Here is a 24,582-nt window from a genome sequence, read left to right as displayed (position 1 = left end):
CAGATTGGGCTACTTTTGGTCACACTGGACGGGTGAATTTGGCAGCTTTTAGACTGGTTGGGCTGGAAATCGTCAAATCCCGTCTGGCAACCCAGCGCTCCACTACAGCGCCTGGCTGGTGTGGTGAGATGGAGCCGGGAGGATTTTGAGTTACCGTTGTGTGTAGTGGATAAAATCACCAAAATGACACAACGTGATTCAGATTACATTTTCTGGGGATTTTTTTTTTGTCTGTGGTCTCAAAATAGTCTTGCAGCTGTGAGGTTGTGCCTTCAGGCCAGGTTTTAACTGTCTTTGATATGGCCGGGGCACTCCTCCTGATGTGGATGTAGGATGGGATTAGGAGCAGGGACACGTGGTCTGACTGGCCTAGATGAGCTAGTGCTTTAGCTCTGTAGCCTGTGTGCTTTAGCTCTGTAGTCTGTGTGTTGTCTCCTCTTGTGGCACATTTAACATGCTGGTAGAATCTAGGAAGTACTCCCTTCAGGTCAGCATGGTTAAAGTCCCCCGCAGTAATGTGAACAGCCTCAGGATAGGTACTTTGTTGGTTGCTGATGGTGCTATGCAGCTGGCCTAGCTCCGCGCTAGCATTAGCATCTGGTGGAATATACACTGCGGTTATCAGGACGGCATTAATTTCCCTTGGAAGGTAAATGGGTCGGCATTTAACAGTCAAGTTATTAGTCAAGTATTCTAAGTCCAGGGAACAGTGGCTACTCACAATGTTTGTGTTCGTCCCCCAGGAGTCTTTTGTGTAGATTACGAGGCCACACGATTTTCCCGTAGCCTCCTTTGTTCTGTCCTGCCGGTGAAGCGTGCGGCCTGCTAGCTCGATAGCTAAGTCCAGGATGGATGAATGGAGCTGGTGATGGTTTCTGTGGCAATTAGCACGCAGCTGTCCTTCACAGTGTGGTTGGTTGCAGACTGTAGTCTCAGTTCGTCCATCTTGTTAGCCAGAGATCTTGCATTTGTTAGGAAAATACTCAGCAGCGGTGGTTTATCCGGGCGCTTCCTCAGTCTCTCTAGCAGGCCGGCTCTGCAGCCCTGTCTCTGTTTACGTTCCTTGCGCCGCCGGCGCACTTGGTTATGGGAATGAGGAACCTGCCGGGGCTCCTAGCAATTTCTACCGGAATGTTATTGCCGCGGATAAACTCGACTGTAACAGCATAGTAGGTTGTGTCTACTGTAGCTATTTCCAGCCCTGCATGATGTTAGCAGGATGTTAGCAGTGGCGGGGTCTAACAGACTGTGGTTGGCATGGCTGGGGTCTAACAGACTGTGGTTGGGGTGGCTGGGGTCTAACAGACTGTGGTTGGGGGGGCTGAGGTCTAACAGACTGTGGTTGGCATGGCTGGGGTCTAACAGACTGTGGTTGGGGTCTAACAGACTGTGGTTGGGGTGGCTGGGGTCTAACAGACTGTGGTTGGGGTGGCTGGGGTCTAACAGGCTGTGGTTGGGGGGGCTGGGGTCTAACAGGCTGTGGTCGGGGGGGCTGGGGTCTAACAGACTGTGGTTGGGGTGGCTGGGGTCTAACAGACTGTGGTTGGGGTGGCTGGGGTCTAACAGACTGTGGTCCACTGAGACTGCGCTCCTTGCTGTCACGGAAGCCCTCCACTCTGCTCAAGCTTCCTCCCTCTCCTCTGTTCTCATTCTCCTTGACCTGTCTGCTGCCTTCGACACAGTCAATCACCAGATCCTTCTCTCCATCCTCTCAGAACTGGGCATCTCTGGCACCGCACACTCCTGGTTTTCTTCCTACCTGGCGGGCCACTCCTACCAGGTGACCTGGAGAGAATCGCTGTCTTCTCCACGAACCCTCTCCACTGGGGTACCCCAGGGTTCTGTCCTAGGGCCCCTACTTTTCTCTCTCTACACCAAGTCTCTTGGCTCGGTAATCTCTTCACATGGGCTCTCCTACCACAGCTACGCAGACGACACTCAACTCTTCCTGTCCTTCCCCCCGTCTGATGTACACCTGGCAACCCGTATCTCTGCTTGTCTCGCTGACATTTCAACATGGATGGCTGACCACCATCTCAAGCTCAATCTTAACAAGACCGAGCTCCTCTTCATCCCCGGGAAAGCCTGCCCTCTCCAAGACTTCTCTATCACAGTGGAGAACTCTACTGTAACCCCCTCACTGACAGCCAAGAACCTTGGAGTGATCCTAGACAACCGACTATCCTGTGCGGAGAACATTGCAGCAACGGCTCGCTCCTGCAGATTCTTTCTCTACAACATCAGAAGGATACGACCATTCCTTACCAGAGAGGCAGCGCAACTCTTGACCCAGGCACTGGTCATCTCCCGCCTGGATTACTGCAACGTACTCCTGGCTGGGCTCCCCGCGTCCGCCATTAGACCTCTGCAGCTCATCCAGAACGCTGCTGCCCGGCTGGTATTCAACCTCCCCAAATACTCTCATGTCACCCCTCTCCTTCGCACCCTGCACTGGCTCCCGATAGCAGCTCGCATCAGATTCAAGACCCTGGTGCTTGCATATCAGGCAGCTAAAGGGACAGCCCCTGCCTACCTGAAGGAAATGGTAACCCCCAAACTCCAGCCCGCTCACTCCGCTCCTCCACCTCGGCTGGCCGACTGGCCCCACCACCTCTGCACAGCAGTCGTGCTGCCCGATCACGTCTCTTCACAACACTGGCTCCCCGCTGGTGGAATGAGCTCCCCACGGCTGTCAGAACGGCAGAGTCACTACCCATCTTCCGTCGTAGACTGAAGACCCATCTCTTCAGGTTACACCTTAACTGCTCCTCCTGAGACATCTTCTGCCCCTCAGCACTACGTCTCCTAAAGACGCCCACTTTCCCCTCTACCGTGTCCCTAAGAACTTCTATTGCCCCCCTTGTACTGTTTCTCTGTTCCTATTGGTAATAATAATTGGTTAATTGGTTAAATAATTGGTTTTAGAAGAAGGTGATAGAAGAAGGTTTCTCCTTCTATCAATGGCCCCGGTCCTGAGCTAGATTACTCTTCCTGCCACGAATGGTGGACTGATGATTCACATGCTTAGCATTCAAATGTATTGATTGTAAGTCGCTTTGGAATAAGGCGTCTGCTAAATACCAAAAATGTAAATGTAAATGGTTGGGGGGGGCTGGGGTCTAACACACTGTGGTTGGGGTGGCTGGGGTCTTTGATGATCCTGCGGGGTTTGCTGACACACCGTTTATCGTTTCTATCCTGGATGGAGAGAAGCTTACATCCGGTGATGCTTTCGGCTGTCCGCACCACCCTCTGTAGCACTCTGTGGTTGAGGGCAGTGCAGTTGCCGTGCCAGGCAGTGATGCACCCAGTCAGTTTACTCTCAGTTGTGCCTCTGTAGAACACAGCTAGCATCATACGACCCCATGCCAAACTTCTTAAACACTAGAACAGCCGTGGTGGGTTACTTACGTTTTAATATTGCGTATATGTAATGGCAAAGCATTCCAGAAGTGTGCCGCTTTCACTGAAAATGAGGATTGCGGTATGATTCTAGGGTTAATGTTGAAGGGATGTGTATGATGCGTTGATGCGAGCTGCTGAATGGGTGTGTATGATACTACGCTAGCTGAATGGATGTGTATGATGCTAACTGTGTTGAATGGATGTGTATGATGCTAGCTGTGTATGATCCTAGCTGTGTTGATGCTAGCTGCTGAATGGGTGTGTATGATACTACGCTAGCTGAATGGATGTGTATGATGCTAACTGTGTTGAATGGATGTGTAGGATGCTAGGGTTATTGTTGAATGGATGTCAGTGTTTCCTCCAGGATTTTTCACATTAGTGGCGGAGCGGTTGTTTTTCGCGCGCAGGCGCTCAAAACAAGGACATAGTTTCATAGTTTTTCCAAAAACTAGAGGGTGGCAACAATTATAATTTCTTAAATAGCGGTTAAGTCATTAAAGCCGAGCAGGTGATTTTATATAGAAGGTGATCAAATACCAATATATTCTACAGCTGCAGCGGAACATGCGGAACGCGCATTACACACACAGAAAGATCAATACGAAGTAGGCCTACACGAGAGTACACGCACAAAACCGGCTCACGTTACTCATTAACTGTTTACACAAGTAAAATCACAGTGTGACAGTCAGATGGAGCATTCGGTAAACAACAACAGCAAGGTAATGCTATCAGTTGAGTTAAAGAAAACCAACTCTTACCTTTGAGGACACCAACATGAGCCCTGCTTACCCGTACCTCCGCCGTTCTGTTCGTGGTGATTTTAGAGGCAATAGATTCTTTTTGCCCCGCGCTTATTGCTATGAATAGTTCGAAGCTAGGTGCTTGCACGTTAGGTGCGAGAATGCTCGGTTAACCCATTAGCGGGAACATTTTTTGTTTCACAAAATAGGCTGATTTAATTGACCATGAACATCAGAGACATACATTACGAATGTTCATTTAAAATACTCTATAGTGAGCACTGGTATAAGAACATGAACCAGAGAACAGCAGTAAATGCAATAACCCACAGTCGTCTCGTCGCTGATGATGTTGCATTTTCGATTAGGATACGTTTACGGGATTAAAGGGACCGGCGACGGGCTGAAAGAGAAATCCAAATGTCCCGCTAAATTCGGACCAATCACAAAACTGTTTTGAAAGCGCGTCGCCTCGCGCCGCGCGCCTGTTGAGAGCGATTCAGTCTCGATTGCAGTGAGAACACAAACGACGAGGTTAATTGCAACATTGTAACATATTGTAAATAACTACGCCCTAAATCGTAACGAAATGTAGGTCTGGAAGCGGCCTAAATCTAGCTTCAATCTGCTTTTTTTCTGTTCTCTGGTCATAATAACTCGCTGCCTTTCTGCGCAGCCTGAATCAAAGTGGACTGTCTGAATCAATTAGTGGCGTAGGAAATTTATTCGTGGCGGCCCGCCACGAATAAATGCATATAGAGGAAACACTGGATGTGTATGATACTAACTGTATGAATGGATGTGTATGATGCTAACTGTGTTGAATGGATGTGTAAGATGCTAACTTTGTTGAATGGATGTGTATGATGCTAGCTGATGCTGAATGGATGTGTATGATGCTAGGGTTAGTGTTGAATGGATGTCAGTGTTTCCTCCAGGAATTTTTACATTGGTGGCGGCTAGCCCTGGCCGCGCGTTTTTTTTTTTTTTTTTTTTTTTTGCACGCGCATGAAACGCGCACGCGCGCTCAAAACAACGATCTAATCACAGCCAAAACTAGAGGATGGCCAATTTTTTTTTTTATGAATATACAGAATATAAACTTGTGACTGACAGTCACATACACACACAAAGATCATCAGCTATAATATAATACGAAGTGAATGGAATGGAATGGAATGGAATGGACTTTATTTGTCATTGCTACAGTACAGGTACCAAACAACGAAATGTAGGAGGGGTGGCTCCCCTGGTGTTAGGAAAGGGAAAAAAAAAACATTTTAGAAAAAGCATAAAAGCATAAAATCACAAGAAGGTAAGGAGCTGGTTTACATCAATAAAGGCTATGTACACAATCCACTGTACTATACTGCACAGATAGTCAACTAGGGTTGTCATATTGCACAAGTGTATTTTTTCACATTATTTTAAAGTGTCACAGTTTGCAGGCTTGAAAATGTACATGTTTGTGCCTCAGCACTAGCTGCCATACAATCCGTCCGGACTGTCCTGGGCCCAGAACTTAGGCCTTTTCTGTGTTCAGGGCCTTGACGTCCCTGTGGTAGAAGCAGTCCTTCAGTCTGTTTGTCTTAGCGGCCGGGGTCCTGTACCTCCTGTTCGAGGGCAGCTTGACAAAGTGTACGTGCCCAGGGTGGGTCGGGTCCCTGGAGATCTTGGAGGCCCTCCTGAGACAGCGTGTGTTGTACAGCTCCTCCAGAGAGGGGAGGGGGGCGCCGGTGATCTTCTGTGCTGTTCTCACGACTCTCTGTAGCGCGTTTCTCTCCGCTGTTGTGCAGCTGTGGAACCAGTTGGAGATGCCGAAGGTGAGGATGCTCTCCACTGCGCCGTGGTAGAAGGCCACCAGTATCTCCTGCTTGTTGTGTTCTTTCCTGAGGCATCTCAGGGTGTATAGCCGCTGTAGGTTGGCCTACATGAGCACAAAAGCGGCTAACGTTACTGATTAACTGTTTACTGTAGTGCAGAGAGATGGTAGTCGTAGGCGGCGTATCAAATGACAAAGCTAAACGTTTAATGAAGGACATGAACGATTGTCAACAACACACTCAAGCAGTAAATAGAACAGTCTAAACAACTTGGGTACTACGCAATCAACTGCGGACGGAACAATACTCTCAACCTATAGTTCCGTGCGTGAATTATGTCAACCCACCACATTACAGAAGTAAAATCACAGTCAGATGGAGCATTCGGTAAACAGCTGAGTATCAGCTGAGTTAAAGAAAACAAACTCTTACCTTTGATGAGACCCACATGAGCCCTGTTTTCCCGTACTTCTCCCGTGTGTCTCTTATTGTCCAAATGTTCCCTGAATTTTAGCTGCATGTTTTTCCAGCATGTAATTCCGTTGTCAAAAAAAAATCGTCTCCCCTTCTTTTCCCCTTGACAATACTGTGTCGTTGCTAAAGTGACGGCACATAAGAATCGTTTTTTGACTTGCTAATGTCTGCTAACATAGCACTTGAAACTGGCGCCGTTCTCTGGACTGCAGCTGCTCCCGCGTTAGCATTAGCATCCATCTTTTCTTCTCCCTTCTCACCGTCACGAGCTCAAATGACACTTGTCGGCCGATCTAACTCTTAACACTCACTTACAGGACTTCTGACACCATGTCGTGTTATTCTATTAAACATACACGTGAGTCCTTCTGTATTTCAATGTAAGTGTCTTTATTTTAACTCCCTCTGTAAGCTCTACAATACCGGTCTCTTGTTGTCTCGTCGTAACCTGCCCACCTGACCTGGGGGGTATTCCATCAACGTCGCTAGGGGAAAATCCTGGCTTATTTTTGATAACTCTCGCGAGACCTATCAGAATATGCCTGGATATTTTTAAGAACTCTCGCGAGATTTATCAGACTAGACCTGGATTTTCCCTTTGGCGATGTTGATGGAATACCCCCCTGATGTCACTACGGTGGCCTGTACACAATAACAATAATACCACAGTTCACATTTAGACCAATCAGGAACCCTTGTGTCACGTCGTCAACTGAATGTCATTAATCTGATTTTGGATCAGCGGTTAGAGAGAGATGGGCGTGGATTTAGGTGCACTTTTAGTCAACATCCATTATAGCGCTCCATATATTTTAACCAGCTAAAATGTTCAGTTTTTTTTTTTTTTTTACTTTTTGTTTTTGTTTTTGTGGACTGAATCAATTCGTGGCGGAGGAAATTCATTCGTGGCGGCCCGCCACCAATAAATGCATGTAGAGGAAACACTGGATGTGTATGACTACTACTACTGGATGTGTATGACTACTACTACTACTACTACTACTACTACTACTACTACTACTACTACTACTACTACTACTACTACTACTACTACTACTACTAGAACTACTGCTATAACTACTACTACTAGAACTATTGCTATAACTATTATTATAATTCTACTACTACTACTACTACTACTACTACTACTACTACTACTACTACTAGAACTACTACTACTACTAGAACTACTGCTATAACTACTACTACTAGAACTATTGCTATAACTATTATTATACTACTACTACTACTACTACTACTACTACTACTACTACTAGAACTATTGCTATAACTATTATAATACTACTACTACTACTACTACTACTACTACTACTACTACTACTACTACTACTAGAACTACTGCTATAACTACTACTACTACTAGAACTATTGCTATAACTATTATTATACTACTACTACTACTACTACTACTACTACTACTACTACTACTACTACTGCTACTACTACTACTACTACTACTACTACTACTACTACTACTACTACTACTACTACTACTACTACTACTACTACTACTACTACTACTACTACTACTACTACTACTGCCAATTTGACTGCCAATGGCTCCAGGCCTGAGCATAGATTATGTTTTCCTGCTATGACTGGATAGATGATTCACTTACTTAGTCAAATGTATTTGTTGTAAGTCGCTTTGGATAAAGGCGTCTGCTAAATGCCAAAAATGTAAATGTATGATGCTAGCTGTGTTGATGCTTGCTGTGTTGAATGGATGTGTAAGATGCTAACTGTGTTGAATGGATGTGTATGATGCTAACTGTGTTGAATGGATGTGTATGATGCTAACTGTGTTGAATGGATGTGTATGAGGCTAGCTGTGTTGAATGGATGTGTATGATGCTAGGGTTAGTGCTGAATGGATGTGTATTTCATTTCATTTATTTATTTATTTATTTGTTGACCAGGGACAGTACACATTAATAAACCAGTTGGTAAATGAGTCAGTGTTAGCCGAATGGCTACTTTTCAACTGTTGTCCCTGTTGCCAGATGTCATAAGCCATTCTCAAAAAACGAAAAAAAACAAACAAACATTGTATACAAGCAAATTTATCAGAACAGTATAGCAATAGGCTCTCATTAACTAACTAGGCCTACTAGACATTATATACAATATTATTTTCAGAAAAAGCATGTAAAAGCATGTAAGATATACATTACAACAATGAACTACATCTAAATCTAAGAGATACAGGGCATATACTGTATATAACAAATACAGGGCATATAAATAACAAGTGCAGAGTAAAAGGAACAAGTATTAAACAGTACCAGGATTTACATGGAACATTGAGAATAACATAGTAATTAGTGCTCACACAACTGATCAGCAATAAGCCAGTCTATAAGATTGTGCTTGAACGTGTTGTACGTTTTACTATTGCGTATATGTAATGGCATTCCAGAAGTGTGCCGCTTTCACTGAAAATGAGGACTGCGGTATGATGCTAGGGTTAATGTTGAAGGGATGTGTATGATGCGTTGATGCTAGCTGCTGAATGGGTGTGTATGATACTACGCTAGCTGAATGGATGTGTATGATGCTAACTGTGTTGAATGGATGTGTATGATGCTAGCTGTGTATGATCCTAGCTGTGTTGATGCTAGCTGCTGAATGGGTGTGTATGATACTACGCTAGCTGAATGGATGTGGATGATGATAATTGTGTTGAATGGATGTGTATGATGCTAGCTGTGTATGATCCTAGCTGTGTTGATGCTAGCTGCTGAATGGGTGTGTATGATACTACGCTAGCTGAATGGATGTGGATGATGATAATTGTGTTGAATGGATGTGGATGATGCTAACTGTTGAATGGATGTGTATGATGCTATGCTAGTTGTGTTGAATGGATGTGTATGGTGCTATGCTAGCTGTGTTGAATGGTGTATGATGCTAGCTGTGTTGATGCTAGTTGTGTTGAATTGATGTGTATTGATTGATTGATTGATTGATTGATTGAAAACCTTTATTGTCCCCAATGGGGAAATTTTGTTGTCAAACAGCTCAGTTAGGGCAGAAAACATTCAGTACAGAAAACAGAAAAACATTCAATAAAATACATAAAACAGTGCAGGCTCAATAAGTAAAAAGTTCCAAAAGTTCCATCTCCAGGTCTCCCCCACCCTGCCGGGCCTGGTTGTAGAGTCGGAGTGCAGCTGGAATAAAGGACTGTCCAAATCTTTTTGTACTTTGACGGGGGAGAACAAATCTGTGGCTGAACTTGCTCCTCATCCCTGCCAGCTCGCAGTACATCGGGTGGGAGGGATTGGCCAGCATGGCCGCCAGTTTTTTCCCCATCCTCTGTTCTGCCACCACCTCTAGGCTGTGTATGCTGCTAGCTGTGTTGAATGGATGTGTATGATGCTAACTGTGTTGAATTGATGTGTATGCTGCTAGCTGTGTTGAATGGATGTGTATAATGCTATGCTAGCTGTGTTGAATTGATGTGTGTGATGCTAGCTGTGTTGAATGGATGTGTGTGATGCTAGGGTTATTGTTGAATGGATGTGTATAATGCTATGCTTACCGTGTTGAATAGATGTGTATGATGCTAGCTGTGTTGAATGGATGTGTATGAGCCTAGCTGTTGTAAGGGTGATCAACTTCTCCAGTATCGATTTAATTGAGTCGTCACTTTACAAGCGAGTTCGTTTAATCTCAACGAGACGTCCTTGATATCACTTCTTAAGATGATATGATCCAATCAAATATTAGGCACCACTACTGAACTGTTCATTAAGATAATATTTATTCAAGCACATCAGCAAGCAATATCATTTCCATGGAAAAGTGGTCTCATCTAGTTTCACCTCTGCAGGCCCGTCTCAGCTAGCCGTCAACAAGTTAACTGCAAGAGTTCCACCAGACCAGACTCCCGTTTAGCCCTGGTACATAGTCTTTATACAATTCATCAAAACATTTTGGGCTGGGTGATGCCCCCCCCTCTATCTGGTAGTTTTCCAAGTGTCAGCACAAATCCGTTGCAGCTGCAGAAGGTTTTCTCGTTAGCGTTGGCCTTCAATTCTTCTGGTATGTGGGTGCGAGAGTGTATGTATGTTATCAGCTTGAGTGTCCTGCTAGCGTCTCGTTCCCATGGTGATATCATACTTTGTGAGCAGAGCTGTGAGTTGAGTTCTTATCAGTAGCTTGTGAAAACATTTGAAGTTGCACAGTAATATGAGTTAGGATTCGATTTACAAGTTAAAGTCTCAACTGACCGCATTCACATATTATTTAAATGAGCACATAGTACATGATTTATCACTTCTAGTGATTTTAATACAAATTCCCAACACTGTGTTGATGCTAGCTGCTGAATGGGTGTGTATGATGCTACGCTAGCTGAATGGATGTGTATGATGCTAACTGTGTTGAATGGATGTGTATGATGCTAGCTGTGTTGAATGGATGTGTATGATGCTAGCTGTGTCGAATGGATGTGTATGATGCTAGCTGTGTTGAATGGATGTGTATGATGTTAACTGTGTTGAATGGACGTGTATGATGCTATGCTAGTTGTGTTGAATGGATGTGTATGATGCTAACTGTGTTGAATGGATGTGTATGATGCTATGCTAGCTGTGTTGAATGGTGTATGATGCTAGCTGTGTTGAATGGATGTGTGATATTAACCGTGTTCAATGGATGTGTATGATGCTATGCTAGCTGTGTTAAATTGATGTGTATGATGCTATCTGTGTTGAATGGATGTGTATGATGCTATCTGTGTTGAATGGATGTGTATGATGCTAACTGTGTTGAATGGATGTGTATGATGCTAGGGTTAATGTTGAATGGATACATGATGCTATGCTAGCTGTGTTAAATTGATGTGTATGATGCTATCTGTGTTGAATGGATGTGTATGATGTTATCTGTGTTGAATGGATGTGTATGATGCTAACTGTGTTGAATGGATGTGTATGATGCTAGGGTTAATGTTGAATGGATGTGTATGATGCTAGCTGTGTTGAATGGATGTGTATGATGCTAACTGTGTTGAATGGATGTGTATGATGCTAACTGTGTTGAATGGATGTGTATGATGCTAGCTGTGTTGAATGGATGTGTATGATGCTGGGGTTAGTGTGAAACTAATTGAGAGAAAGAAGATTAACAGATTTTTGCCTGCATGTGCTCTGGTCCTCTAAAGTAGGACACTGGTAGGACTAAATAATGGATGATGAATAGATGTGTGTGTGTGTGTGTGTGTGTGTGTGTGTGTGTGTGTGTGTGTGTGTGTGTGTGTGTGTGTGTGTGTGTGTCTGTGTCTGTGTCTGTGTCTGTGTGTGTGTGTGTGTGTGTGTGTGTGTGTGTCTGTGTCTGTGTCTGTGTGTGTCATACATTTTATGCTCATGAGAGATTTTTATTTTCTTAAGGTTGTTGTCTTTATTTGCACTTGACACCACGGACCTCATTGTCTCTTAGCTTGTTTTATAGCATTTTCGCTTTTTAATTTGTCTAGTGTGTAATATTTGTGCTATGTTATATGTGTATATGTTTGTGAATGTATGTTTTTCTGTTCTTGCACCTTCAGAAGAACCACTACAATGTCATTGTATAGGCAACTGTACAAGGACAATAAAGAATTATGAAACACGGGACGTGATGTTATACTGTCCATTGTGCCAATGGATGGTACGCACATGAGGTTTGCCTTGATGTTGAGAGTGGCATGGGAGCTGTATCTCAGACATGGGAAGGATGTTAAATTTCGGGACACATCATCAGTAGAGTACCTTTGAATCATGGGGTGTTTCGGCCTTTTCAACACTAGACACCCTCATCTAAGGCGGCCAGCTACAGGGTGATCAAGCCTGAGCTTGTGTCCCATGCCCAATCATGAGAATTGCCTGGTTGTTTAAATGGCGCAGCCCACGGGACTATGCAAGGCAGGGGTGTCCTCTTCCCTGAGTCAGGCCTAGAGCAGACCGCATACCTTGTTCACCCTCCTCCTGGAGGGTTCTGACCTGGGTTCTCAAGTGGGAGTGGGGGTAGGGGGGGGATTAGTGAGCGGGTCATGTTGCTGTTCTTTGAGCCCAGCAAGGGTCCTTCCGCTTGATCCATATCCACTGGCTGCTTCTTTCGGCCGCTTCAGAGAGTGATCTAATTGTCTGTCGCAGAGCCTGTCCATGGATGCCAAGGTCTTTCAGCAGCCTAACGGTGGAAGAAGCCACGAAACCTCTGCATCCCACTTCAACCGGATAGACTTTTGCCTTCCATCCTCGTTGTTGAGCGTCTGCTGCCAGTTCTGTGTAGCGCAGTTTCTTGCGCTCATAGGCCTCTTCAGCTGAATTCTCCCACGGGACTGTGAGCTCTATGATGTAAACAGACTTCAGTGAAGGGGACCAGAGTACCAAGTCTGGTCTAAGGGTGGTGGCTGCAATCTCGGGTGGAAAGATTACCGTAGTTGCTGGCCAATATCGACTAGCATCTTCCAATCCCGGGCCATGGCTAGCTGTCCAGCTTCTGGTTTGGTTGGAGGATGGTTGGACTTTTTCTGTCCCTCTCGGATGAATGTTGGTGCCGTGATGGAATTGGTTGCTTTCAAGGGCAAGGAGTTGGTGGTATTCCTCTTGCTCTCAAGAGCTGCTGCCAGGCTCTTGAGGACCTGGTTGTGCCTCCAGGTGTAGCGGCCTTGTGTGAGGCTGGTCTTACAACCGGACAAGATGTGTTTGAGAGTCGCTGGAGTTGGGCAGAGGGCACAGGTTGGGTCCTCACCATACCACTGGTGAAGGTTCTTTGGAGATGGGAGCACATCATAGGTAGCTCTGATGATGAAGCTGATGTTGCTTGCCTCCATTCCCCAGAGCTCCCTCCAGCTGAGCTTTCTCCTTTCCAGACCTTCCCACCTCATCCATTGTCCCTGCTTTGCAAGAGAGACGGCCTTCGCGCTTCTTTCAGCCTCCTCCTGACGGCGCACCTCCTCGACCACCATTTTCCTCCTCTCTGATGTTGAGGCCTTACGCCAAGTTGGTTTACTTGCTGCAAGGCCAAAGCCTCCTCTTCCCAGCTGGACATGCCCCACGATGTCATTGTGCCTCAGGGCTGACGTAGCATGCTGCACCGCGTCAGATGGTGTCCATTTCCGTCCAGTTATAAGGGGTGGTACAGCATTGCTGATGGTCTGGTCTCTGGAATCCTTCAACGTCATCTGGAGTCTTACTTTAGAGCACTTGTACTCTTCGGTGAGGCTCGTGATGGGTAGTTCAAGGACCCCTTTTCCATAGAGGCCGATGTTGGTCAGACAGCGTGGGACACCGAGCCATTTCTTCACATACAAAGTAATGGTTCGCTCCATCTTCTCCACAGTTGTTATTGGGACCTCATAGATAGTGAGTGGCCACATTACCCGAGGGAGAAGTCCAAATTGCAGGCACCAGAGCTTGAGCTTCCCTGGCAGTATAGTAAGTATATTATTCTATTCTATTTAGGATCCATATGATTAAAACATATATTACATGCAAATAGTGATATAAGAACATGACAATGATAGTGATATGTACAGTAAGGCATGTACAATAGCTTAGAGGTAATGATAATTATAAGTATAATAATAGTCTAAAAATAGTCGCTATATAAGTCTAGGCAAGGCAAGGCAAGGCAAGTTTATTTGTATAGCACATTTCATACAACAGGGGCAATTCAAAGTGCTTTACATACATTATTAAAAAATACAGCAAGAGGAGCATAAGAAAATAAAAATTACAATGAATAAAAGCAAATATAAGAAGTAAATATATAAAACATTTAAAAAGACGATAGTTAATGGAAAAAATACATTGATAGAAGTGTTTGTGTTTAATCATAACTGGTGCAAAACATGAAGGTTTTTAGCTTAGATTTAAATATGTTAAGGGTTTGGGCCTGTTTGATTTCTTCAGGGAGTTTGTTCCAGGAGCATGCAGCAGCGTGACTGAAAGCTGCTGCACCGTGTTTTGTTTTTACTCTTGGAATTATTAGCTGATTAGTCTCAGCTGACCTTAGGGACCTTGCGGGAATATAGGGTGGGAGGAGATCTGATATGTATTTTGTTTCAAGACCATTTTGTGATTTGTATGTAATTAGGAGGATTTTGAATTCAATTCTCTGAGAGACTGGTAGCCAGTGCAGGGATCTTAGGATTCAACCAGTGAATACTGCGCCCCAGTATGGTGTCGCAGTGCCCACACCCGCCTCATCGACTCGCCTATAAACGAAGCCTTGCGCATTGTGACAGGATGCCTGCATCCTACCCCCGTGGACAACCTTCCCATTCTAGCAGGCATCCAGCCCGCAGGCCTCCGCCGCATGGGAGCCACAGCACGTCTCGCCTGTCGGGCCGTGGAGCTTAATAACCATCTGCTCCATGATAGGCTCACTATAACAGCGGAGCCCTCCCGGCGTCTCAAGTCGAGACACCCATTTGTGCCTGCCGCACAGGATCTCAGGCAGCAATGCAGAGATCTTAACATCAGTGCAGGATGGGCGGATTAAATGTGGCGCACGGAGTGGGAGGCAAACACCTCCAAACTCCGTGACCACATCCCAGTCGCCGGCCCTGAGCCCCTCGGGATGGATTTGCCAAGGCTATCCTGGGTGAGGCTCAATCGTCTCCGGACCGGCGTCGGGCGTTTCCGCTCATCAATGCACAGATGGGGCTTGGCCCCAAATGCGTCGTGCGAGATTCTGGATTGCCCGGTGTACCACCCACCCAACGGGATGCATGGTCTGTCGGTATTAGATGACGAGACGATGACGTGGCTTCTGGAGGGGTGTCCAGAAATATAGCCCGGGTGAGCCCCTCAACCAGGCCTCGGGGGTAGCCCCTCGGCCCCGAGCCTGGTGGAGTGGAGAGGAAACAACAACCCATACGCCGAAGAAGAAGGATTGGTGTAATGTGTTCAAATGTCTTTGTTTTTGTTAGGACCCTAGCAGCGGCGTTTTGGATGAGCTGCAATTTACAAACAGCTCCTTTAGATAGGCCTGTTAGTAGACCATTACAATAATCAAATCTACTCGAAACAAATGCATGGATGAGTTTTTCAAGGTCTTGCTTGGACATGAAACCTCTCATTCTTGTTATGTTTTTCAGGTGATAGTAGGCTGTTGAAGTTTAGATCAGAGTCTAGAATTACACCAAGATTTCTGACCTGTTTTTTAGTTTGAAGAGAGAGAGAATCAAGTGTTGCACTTAGGGATGCTCCGATTTATCGGCCACCGATTTAAATCGGCCGATTTCACTCCAAATGACTCGATCGGTGATCGGCAAAAATGGCCGATCGCAAAAAACGATCTTATTTTATTTTATTTTTTTTATTTATTTTTTTCCTGGGGAAGACAGATAACTGAACAGAAAACATAGGAGGACGTAACAGTATGTAAACCATGAAGGCCACGTTTATGATGTCTTTTATACAGCCATATCGACTGACTTGGGCTTCAGGCCCTAACTGGGTGATAGGCCAGACCTTTACTATGCCATAAAAATGGGTCTGCGTTTGCTTGGTGCCTAATGGATCAAAACTTTTGTCTAAAAAGCAAAAAATATTTAGGCTATCCAGTCAGTTATGTATTTTTAAAAAAATCGGTATCGGTATCGGTATCGGTTGATCTTGAGGAAACAAATCGGTGATCGGTATCGGCCCCAAAAATCCAGATCGGAGCATCCCCACTGACTTTCGATCTTTTGTCAGGTGCACTGAATACAATTATCTCTGTTTTGTCCTTGTTTAGTTGGAGGAAGTTTTGTGTCATCCAGGCGTTTATTTGCTCAATGCAATTACAGAGATTGTCAATGGGACTATAGTCGTTCGGTGAGAGGGCTATGTAGAGTTGAGTGTTGTGGTAGGCAATTTTGTTCTTTTTTATGATGTGTCCCAATGGAAGCATGTAGAGATTGAATAGAAGGGGGCCAAGGATTGACCCTTGGGGAACCCCACATGTCATTTTAATTTGGTCAGATACAAAGTTGCCAATGGAGACATAGTAGCTTCTGTCCTGTAGGTAGGATCTAAACCAGTTTAGGGCAGTGCCCGAAAGTCCTACCCAGGTTTTTAGTCTATCTATTAGAATGTCGTGGTCTACAGTGTCAAAGGCAGTACTAAGATCTAGTAGTACCAAAACTGAGATTTTTCCAGAGTCTGTGTTTACTTAATGACGAAGGTCATTAAGGACCTTAATAAGGGCCGTTTTAGTGCTATGTAGGGGGCGAAAGCCTGATTGAAAGTCATCAAAGAGATAATTTAGGGTCAAATAATTGCTAAGTTGTTCGTGGGCAACCATTTAAATAATTTTTCCTGTGCAGGGAAGGTTTGATATGGGTCTGTAGTTGTTTAGTACAAATGGGTCTAGGCCGTTCTTTTTTAGTAGAGGCTTAATAACTGCAATTTTCAGGGCTTCAGGGAAGATTCCTGATGAAAGGGAGGTGTTAATTATTTGTATTAGTTAGCCTGCCATGCAGCTAAATATGTTTTTTTAAAAGCTTGTTGGCAGGACATCAAGGGCACAGGTGGATGGTTTAAGACGTGACATGATTTTATCTAGGGTCTTCGATGGTGTTAAATTGTGACATGGTTGTTATGTCCGCCCTATTTGGAGTTGTTAATGGGGACATGTTTTTCATGCCTGACACAGAAGACCTAATGCCTTGTCTAATGGTTTCTATTTTATTGTTAAAAAAGGATGCAAGCTCATTGCATTTACTATTCGAGTGAAATTCCCGAGCAATGGGTGTTGGGAGATTTGTTAGTCTGTCAACAGTTCTGAAAAGGATGCGGGCATTATTGATGTTATTGTTTATGATCTTAGAGAAAAATGATTGCCTGGCGCTTCTTATTTCTAAGTTATAGTTTTGAAGATTCTCTTTATAGATATCATAGTGGACTTGAAGGTTTGTTTTTCTCCATCTGCGCTCTGCTTTACGACATTCTCTTTTTTGGGTCTTTACGGATGGGGCAGTTCTCCAGGGAGCTCTTTGCTTACCAGAGATGCATTTGGATCTAATGGGTGCAATATCATTAATGGTTTTTGTGATTTTTAAGTTGAAATCGTGTAGACGATCATTTACTGAGGTTGGAATAGAAGTTTGAGGGGTGGCTAGGGAAAAGGCCTGTGTGAACAGTGCACTGGTCTTTTCATTGATATATCGTTTGGAAATAGTTTTAGACATAGTTTGAATAACAGGAAAGATAGATACGTCAAAGAATATGCAACAATGGTCAGACAGGGCAATGTCAGTTACAACAACATTTGAAATATCTAGGCCTTTGGTGATGATAAGGTCCAGAGTGTGATCTCGATTATGAGTAGGGAGGTTCACATGTTGTTGAAGTTCAAAAACATCTAACAGAACAGAGAGTTATTTGGCTTTGTTGTCCTCTGAGTTATCTACATGAATATTGAAATCACCAGCAATGATCAGACCATTAAATTCAGTAGTAATGATGGAGAGAAGCTCTGTAAGTTCATTAAATAAGCTTTTAGAGTATTGGGGTGGTCTGTATACAATTATGAAAAGTATTCGAGATTCGAATTGGGGGGTGCTGACTCAATAAGAGTTGGTGTCTTGTTATCTTTATCTAACCAAGTCTCAGTGATAAATAAGAAATCTAGTTCATAGGAGCTAATCAAGTCGTTGATTAAGAGAGACTTATTAGCTAAGGATCTGGCATTGAAAAGTGCTAGCTTGAGTGGTTTTGTGTTTGGTCTCTGTGTGGGCTGTGTGTGGCAGGGTACAGAAATTAAATTTGAGGGGTGTATACAGCATTCATCAGACTTGCAATTAACTGTTCTGTTACTATGAACTATATGAACAGGGATAGCAAGAATTGAGAGTCCGAGCTTTATATCAGGAATGTCAATGGTATCAACTCTATGGAAGCGGGGACTGTTAGAGCATCAACTGTTTATGGGTGTCATCCGGGGGAGGGGGATGGGTGTTGCAGATAGCATCCTGTGGTGTCGGGGTAGGGCGATGGGTATTGTTGATGAGGCTGGCATTGTTGATGAGGCTGGCGTCACAGGGAGTGTGGGGCCAGGTGTTGTAGAATGGAGAGTTGCCTGAGATGGAGCAGCTCTCGGGGTGAGCTCTACTCCTGTCTTCACCATTTTCTCTAACCTATCTGAGAAAGGCAGGAACGGCATGAGTTGGAGGAAGGAGAGCTCAGTGGACTCAGTGGATGAGTGTCTCTGGGAGTTTGGGGTAGAGTGGTTTGGGAGGTCGGGGGCAGGGAGGGAGGGTGGGGGGAGAGAAAAGGGTCTGGACCGTCGCCTTAGTGGGGGTTCAATGAGTTGGCTAATGATTAGTTTTGCCATGGCGACTGTGGAGCGCAGTTTAGGCACTTGCGATGGGGAGATTCATAAGTCATCTGCAGCACGCACTTCAGCCAGCTGTGATGAGTTTGGAGGGCCCTTTACTGTAGGCTGTGATGAGTCGCAGGACTGTGGGGAGAGTTTATCCACTGTGAGCAGTTCAGCTGCTTGTGGTGAGTCTGAAGAATCCTGCACTGTAGGCCTTTCAGTTGGTTCAAGAGCATCGAGGGAAGGGGGAGCAGAGTTTATGAGGTTGAAGAGTATGTTGTTCATTAAATGGTATTCTCCCGATCTGTTTAAGTGGAGGCCATCTCTTTTGAATAGGTCTCTCTGCCTCCAGAATATGTTCCAGTGGTCAATGAATTTCAGCCTTTTAAGTTTGCACGCACCAGAGAGCCACGTGTTAAGACTTAGGAGCCGGCTGAATTCGAGGTTACCTCTGTCAACAGTGTGTAGTGGTCCACAAATGAATGTCTCAATCTTAAGCTTGTCAAGTCTATTGAAAAGTTCCATGAAATCACGTCTCAAGTAATTTTACGTGAATCAGTTTGTCCCACATGTAATACAAGACGCTTTGTGTCTGGATTTTTAGACAGTGTTTCTTCCAAATCTTTTGTTATTTCTGAGACCGTTAGGTTAGGAAGACAGTGGATATGTAATTTTTTACCTCTTACGTTTCTGATCGCCGAGTCTCCAAACAACAAAGTATCTTTTGGATCTGTTTCATCCGTTGCATATCACACAGAGAAGTAGAAGAAGGAGGGGGTGACCTTGAGCTCGTGTCTGCGGGCCGGGGAGTCACCGGGGGGGGCCGGGGAGTCACATGATTCCCAGGCCTGGGAGGTCTTGGCGTGACTCTGATGTTCTTATCTCGGGCCTTGGGAGTCATGCCAGCTCGCTGCTCCATGGGCCGGTGTCTCAGACTCCAATCTCGGCTCTGTTTAGTCATGCAAGCCCATGGCTCGGGCCTACCTGTTGCTAATGATGCTAACGGTGCTAACGAGGACTTCAATTGGCTGCTTTTCAGTCGTTTTGGGGGATAATTCATCTGTCCAGTGGATTTTGCAGCTGTCACCTGCCTCGTTAGCTTTGGGAAGTGTGAATTTTGATTTAAATCCTCTTCAAAGGCTTGCGTGGGTGGAGAACCATTAGCGTAGCGATTCTCGAGTGCGGAGAGTCGCCCCTGGAGAGTATATGTGACAGGGCATGGTTAAAAAGTCAGCAACTAGGGCAAAATAATTTTTCTGTTTTTTCCAGATTATGAAAGGGTAGATTGTAAGCTTTAAAATGACATGTCATATATTGAAATCTGAAACAAGTTGAAGAAGTCATGGATAGTTTAATGTTGATACCCCCTGAACCACCGTACTGAGATATCCAGCCTTCAGTCTTCAGAGACGTTTTTCACAGAGGTAATGGGTGGGAACAATAGCTGGTTAACTCCACCCTAATCACTCCCTCAAGACAACCACACCCTCAAGACAACCACTCCCCCATTACACTACCTGTCATTATCTACCTGTCATCTGTCAGTGGGGTTGTCAGCTAACCCTCAGGAAACTAAATTGCAGGGCTGACACGTTTAAATAGCTAAACGATAATAATAATAATAATAATAATAATAATAATAATTCAAGATTCATGATTTTTTATTGCCATGTGTGCCAAAAGTTTATTACATCCCATTACAAGTACAAGACAGTAAAATTCATGGCAATGGAAAACATTTGGCAAGATACAATTGAGCAATACAATAATAGAATGGTAAAAAATAATAATGTTGTCCGTGTGCCAATGCATTTATCATTTGGGGGCCCCCGGCTGCCCTGTGTGCCTGGTCTATTCCGCCGCCGGGGCACCTGCTTGGCCGTCCTTGTGCGGGGCCTTTATGGTCTGTGCTTGCTTGGCTGGGCCGGGTGTGCTGGTGGTGGGGCGGGCTGGGTGTGTGGGGCGGCGGGGGCTCCCCGGGTGGGGGTGTGGGGTCCACCACTGGGTGCTGGTAGGCAAACTGGTTAGTAGTCGCTCTATGTGTAGAGGGCTGCAAGGGAATTTTCCTGGCTACATAGTGTACAGGTTTTTTACTTTTGCCTGCTTGCGGCTCTGTCAGTATGTGAAGCGCATTGAGTTGCATCTTGTAAGAAATGCGCTATACAAATAAAATTTGATTTGATTTATAGTCCATAAAGCATCTAGTGGGACTTCGGCGTAGTTCCTTCCCATCCCATCTGGGCATCAAAGCTGTAATAAAAAAAGAAGACAGTACATTTAAAATGATTGCCCACTGTTACCAACACCACTTTTACGAAATAGCCTACTACTATCTTCTTAAAATAGAATTGCTTATACAATGACAATGACAAATACCTGAAGTGCTGTTGACTCTCATCAAGGTGTCATCTCTCAGAACCTCTCACCTCCTCATTCTGTAACACAAATTTCAGGTCAGAGGTGTGGACACTTCTCTAGTGTAGGTTTTCCATAGACTCAGTGTACTGTACTTGTACTGAAGTAGGCTAGTGAAATCATTTCAATTCACAGTATTATTCTACAGCAAATCTACATATCAATGAATTAATCATTATTTTTGATTCCACATAACATTACTGTTCATTACAAAAGCATTTACTTTTTCTATAATCTATTACATCTCTAACAAAGCTAGCTAGCTAGCTAACAAGCTAACACTTGTTTGGCTAGCTGGTACACACAAACACACTAAAATGGTGCATGAATTTAGTAGGTCTGCAACAAATATATTTATTCATTATGTTTTATCTTTGACAACGTATTTCTTCCTCCCACCATCTCATTAGTTTTGTAGAGGGGTGGCATGATTGTGGTGAGCAGTTTCAGTGGTCTGATAACTGATGCTAACAACGGGGCTATCTACCTTACTCACAAAACAACAAATAACTGTTTGGCTATCCTAAGTAAACAACACAAAATCCTAGTAAACAACACATGTAACTCACTAAAACTTACCCAAGAACACAGTCCTGAAAAAAACTTACCCAAGAACACAAGAACACAAGACTGTCCCAAGAAAGTGAAGTGGAGATCAATGTCTGACATTCCGTTGTCATCTGTCATCGTCAGATTCGGAGTTCGGAGTTGCCGTTCGGAGTTCCCGTTATGTATAGTCCAATATGAAGGAGTTCATTAATTGCCCACTGTCGATATTCTGCCTGCTTATGAAATTCTGTTGATAGCGTTAGCGAGAGGTTCAGCCTCCATCTTGTAAACTTGTAAACAAACGCAGATTGCTCCTTAGATACAGCTGGAGTGGGCGTGGCTACACACACTGCCACACTAATACGAATAATACCCCCCACCCGACTTTGCTAACTAAATGTAGGTATTTAGTGAATGTAAAACTGTTGGATATGATATTGAGTGGGTTCTTCATCGCTTCGTTTGTCGTCCTATGCCAAAAACCGGAAAACACATTTTTTCACAACAAGACTTGTTTGGCTCGATTGCGAGGTTTCACAATTGCCGAGATGGGGACCTTTTAATGAAACCCTGTCACATATTCCAATAAGTCTACTCTCTTTGAAAGATCCACACAACTTTGACAGATAGCAGGCATGGTAGGAATAAAAGCTATAGAAAAGTTTGTTAAAACTATAAAAAAGAAGCAAGAAAAAAGCAAGAAAGCAGTGCTAGGAGAGGAGCGAGGGAGAAACACGTCTAATCTACTCAGAAGCAGGAACCGAAAAAGTCTAATAATAATAATAATACATTAGACTTATATAGCGCTTTTTTAGACACTCAAAGACGCTTTACAAACTGAAAAGATGCAGTAGTAATAATAAAAGAAACAAAAAAAGAAATAAAAGAAAGTATAGGGGCCTAATTAAGGTAGTGCTGGGGACACATGGGGAGGGGAGGGGGAGTGGGTTAACTGGTGGAGGCGAGCTTGAAGAGGTGGGTTTTGAGGGCCTGTTTAAATGTTGGGAGGGTGTTGGCCTGTCTGAGGTGGTTGGGGAGGGCGTTCCAGAGGGACTGTGCTGCGGCTGATAAGGCCCTATCACCCCAGGTCCGGATCTTGGTCCTGGTGGTCTTGAGGGTGGTTTGGTCATCAGACCTGAGGCAACGGGAGGGGGACGAGGTTGGCAAGGTAGGAGGGAGGAGGAGCCAGATTGTTGATGGCTTTGTAAGTGGTGAGTAGGATTTTTTATTGGATCCTGTATTCGACCGGGAGCCAGTGTAGGTTTTGGAGGACAGGGGTGATGTGGTCACGGCAGCGAGTGGAGGTGAACATTCGTGTTCGAGTCGGGAAGTTATGAAGGCGTGGATGAGTGTTTCAGCAGCGGAAAAGGACAGGCATGGTCGGATGCGAGCAATGTTCCTGAGGTGGAAAAAAGCAGATTTAGTGACCTGGTTGGCATGGGGAAGGAACGAGAGGGTGGGGTCAAAGATGATGCCGAGGTTGCGGATGTGGTTGGAGGGGGTTACGGTGAAGCCATCGATGTTGAGTGAGAATGTCTGGGTGAAACGGGTGAGGGACTTTGGGCCGAGGATGAGGATTTCCGATTTATTGCAGTTGAGTTTCAGAAAATTCAGTTGCATCCATGATTTTATGTCGTTGAGGCAGGTAGTGAGAGTGGAGTGGGTGTTAGGGGAGTAGCAGTGGAAGCGGAGGCCGTGGCGACGGAGGACTTGTACAAGGGGAAGGATGTACAGGATGAAGAGGAGGGGGCCTAGCACTGAACCCTGGAGGCCACCGTGGGTGACTGGAGCAGTGGAGGATTTACAGTTATTTATTGAGATGTATTGATGTCTGTCTGATAGATAGGACTTGAACCAGGAGAGGACCGTGCCGGTTATGCCAATGTGTTGGAGGATGGAATGGTTGATGGTGTCAACGGCGGCGCTGAGGTCAAGGAGAATGAGGATGGTGAGGTGGCCAGAGTCAGCAGAGAGGAGTATGTCGTTGGTGATTTTTAGTAGATCTGTTTCAGTGCTGTGTTTGGAACGGAAGCCAGATTGGAATGGTTCATACAGGTTATTGGAGTCAAGGTGGGATTTGAGTAGAGCAGCAACAACTTTCTTGAGGATCTCGAGGACAGGAAGGTGACATTGGAAATGGGCCGGTAGTTGTTGGGGGTGTCAGGGTCGAGACCGGGTTTTTTAAGTATGGGGGTAATAGCAGCTAGCTTGAGGGCAGTGGGGACAATGCCGGTGGACAGGGAGGAGTTAATTATGTTTGTGATGAGTGGGGTGAGTGTGGGGAGACAGGCCTTGACTAGGGAGGAGGGAATGGGGTCCAAGGCGCGAGTCCAAATGGACAGTGAGACCAGTTATTTTGTGTAGGCGTTCAAGTTGACGGCCTTCGGCTTTGAGATGGTGGAGTTGGTCGGTGTACCAGGGGGCAGAGTGAGTGAAGGAGGCAGATTTGCTTTTGGTGGGAGCAACCTGGTCAAGGCAGGAGGAAAGTGCATCATTGTAGGTGTTGACCAGTTCAGTGGGGGAGACGCCTGGAGTGAGGGCAGAGTCAGAGATGGAGTCAGCCAGGATGGAGGAGAAGGAGGAGGGGACTTGAGGTTCCGGAATGTTATGGTGCGTTTCTGTTTGTCATGGGGGGGTGGGGATGTCTATGTCCAGGGTGATGGCCAGATGGTCAGAGATAGTGAGGTCTGTGCTGGTCAGATTGCTGATGGTGATGCCAGAGGTGCAGACCAGGTCCAGTGTGTGTCCTTTTCTGTGGGTGGGGAAATCTATGTGTTGGGTAATGTTAAAATAGTGGAGAATGTCCAGGAGTTCCGTTGAGGTTTTGCAGTTGGAGTCAACATGGATAATAA

The 24,582-nt window shown here is 45.0% G+C and overlaps 1 protein-coding gene across 1 annotated transcript in view; it reads left to right on the top strand.

Annotated features, from left to right (window-relative positions):
- Positions 1 to 493: 493 nt before the first annotated feature.
- lrrc7 (leucine rich repeat containing 7) overlaps positions 494 to 24,582 on the top strand; it is a gene marked incomplete at both ends in the record, with an annotated part of 166,178 nt that continues 142,089 nt past the window's right edge. The window contains one exon of the mRNA XM_080523009.1: positions 494 to 536. Coding sequence (XP_080379135.1) covers positions 494 to 536 — 43 coding nt within the window. The remainder of the gene's footprint in view (positions 537 to 24,582) is intronic.

Source organism: Nansenia antarctica, assembly GCF_963989245.1.
Source record: "Nansenia antarctica genome assembly, chromosome: 2".
In the NCBI taxonomy this organism is placed as follows: domain Eukaryota; kingdom Metazoa; phylum Chordata; class Actinopteri; order Argentiniformes; family Microstomatidae; genus Nansenia; species Nansenia antarctica.
The sequence above is the reverse complement of the archived record's forward strand: the minus strand, read 5'-3'. Positions and strand labels throughout refer to the sequence as shown.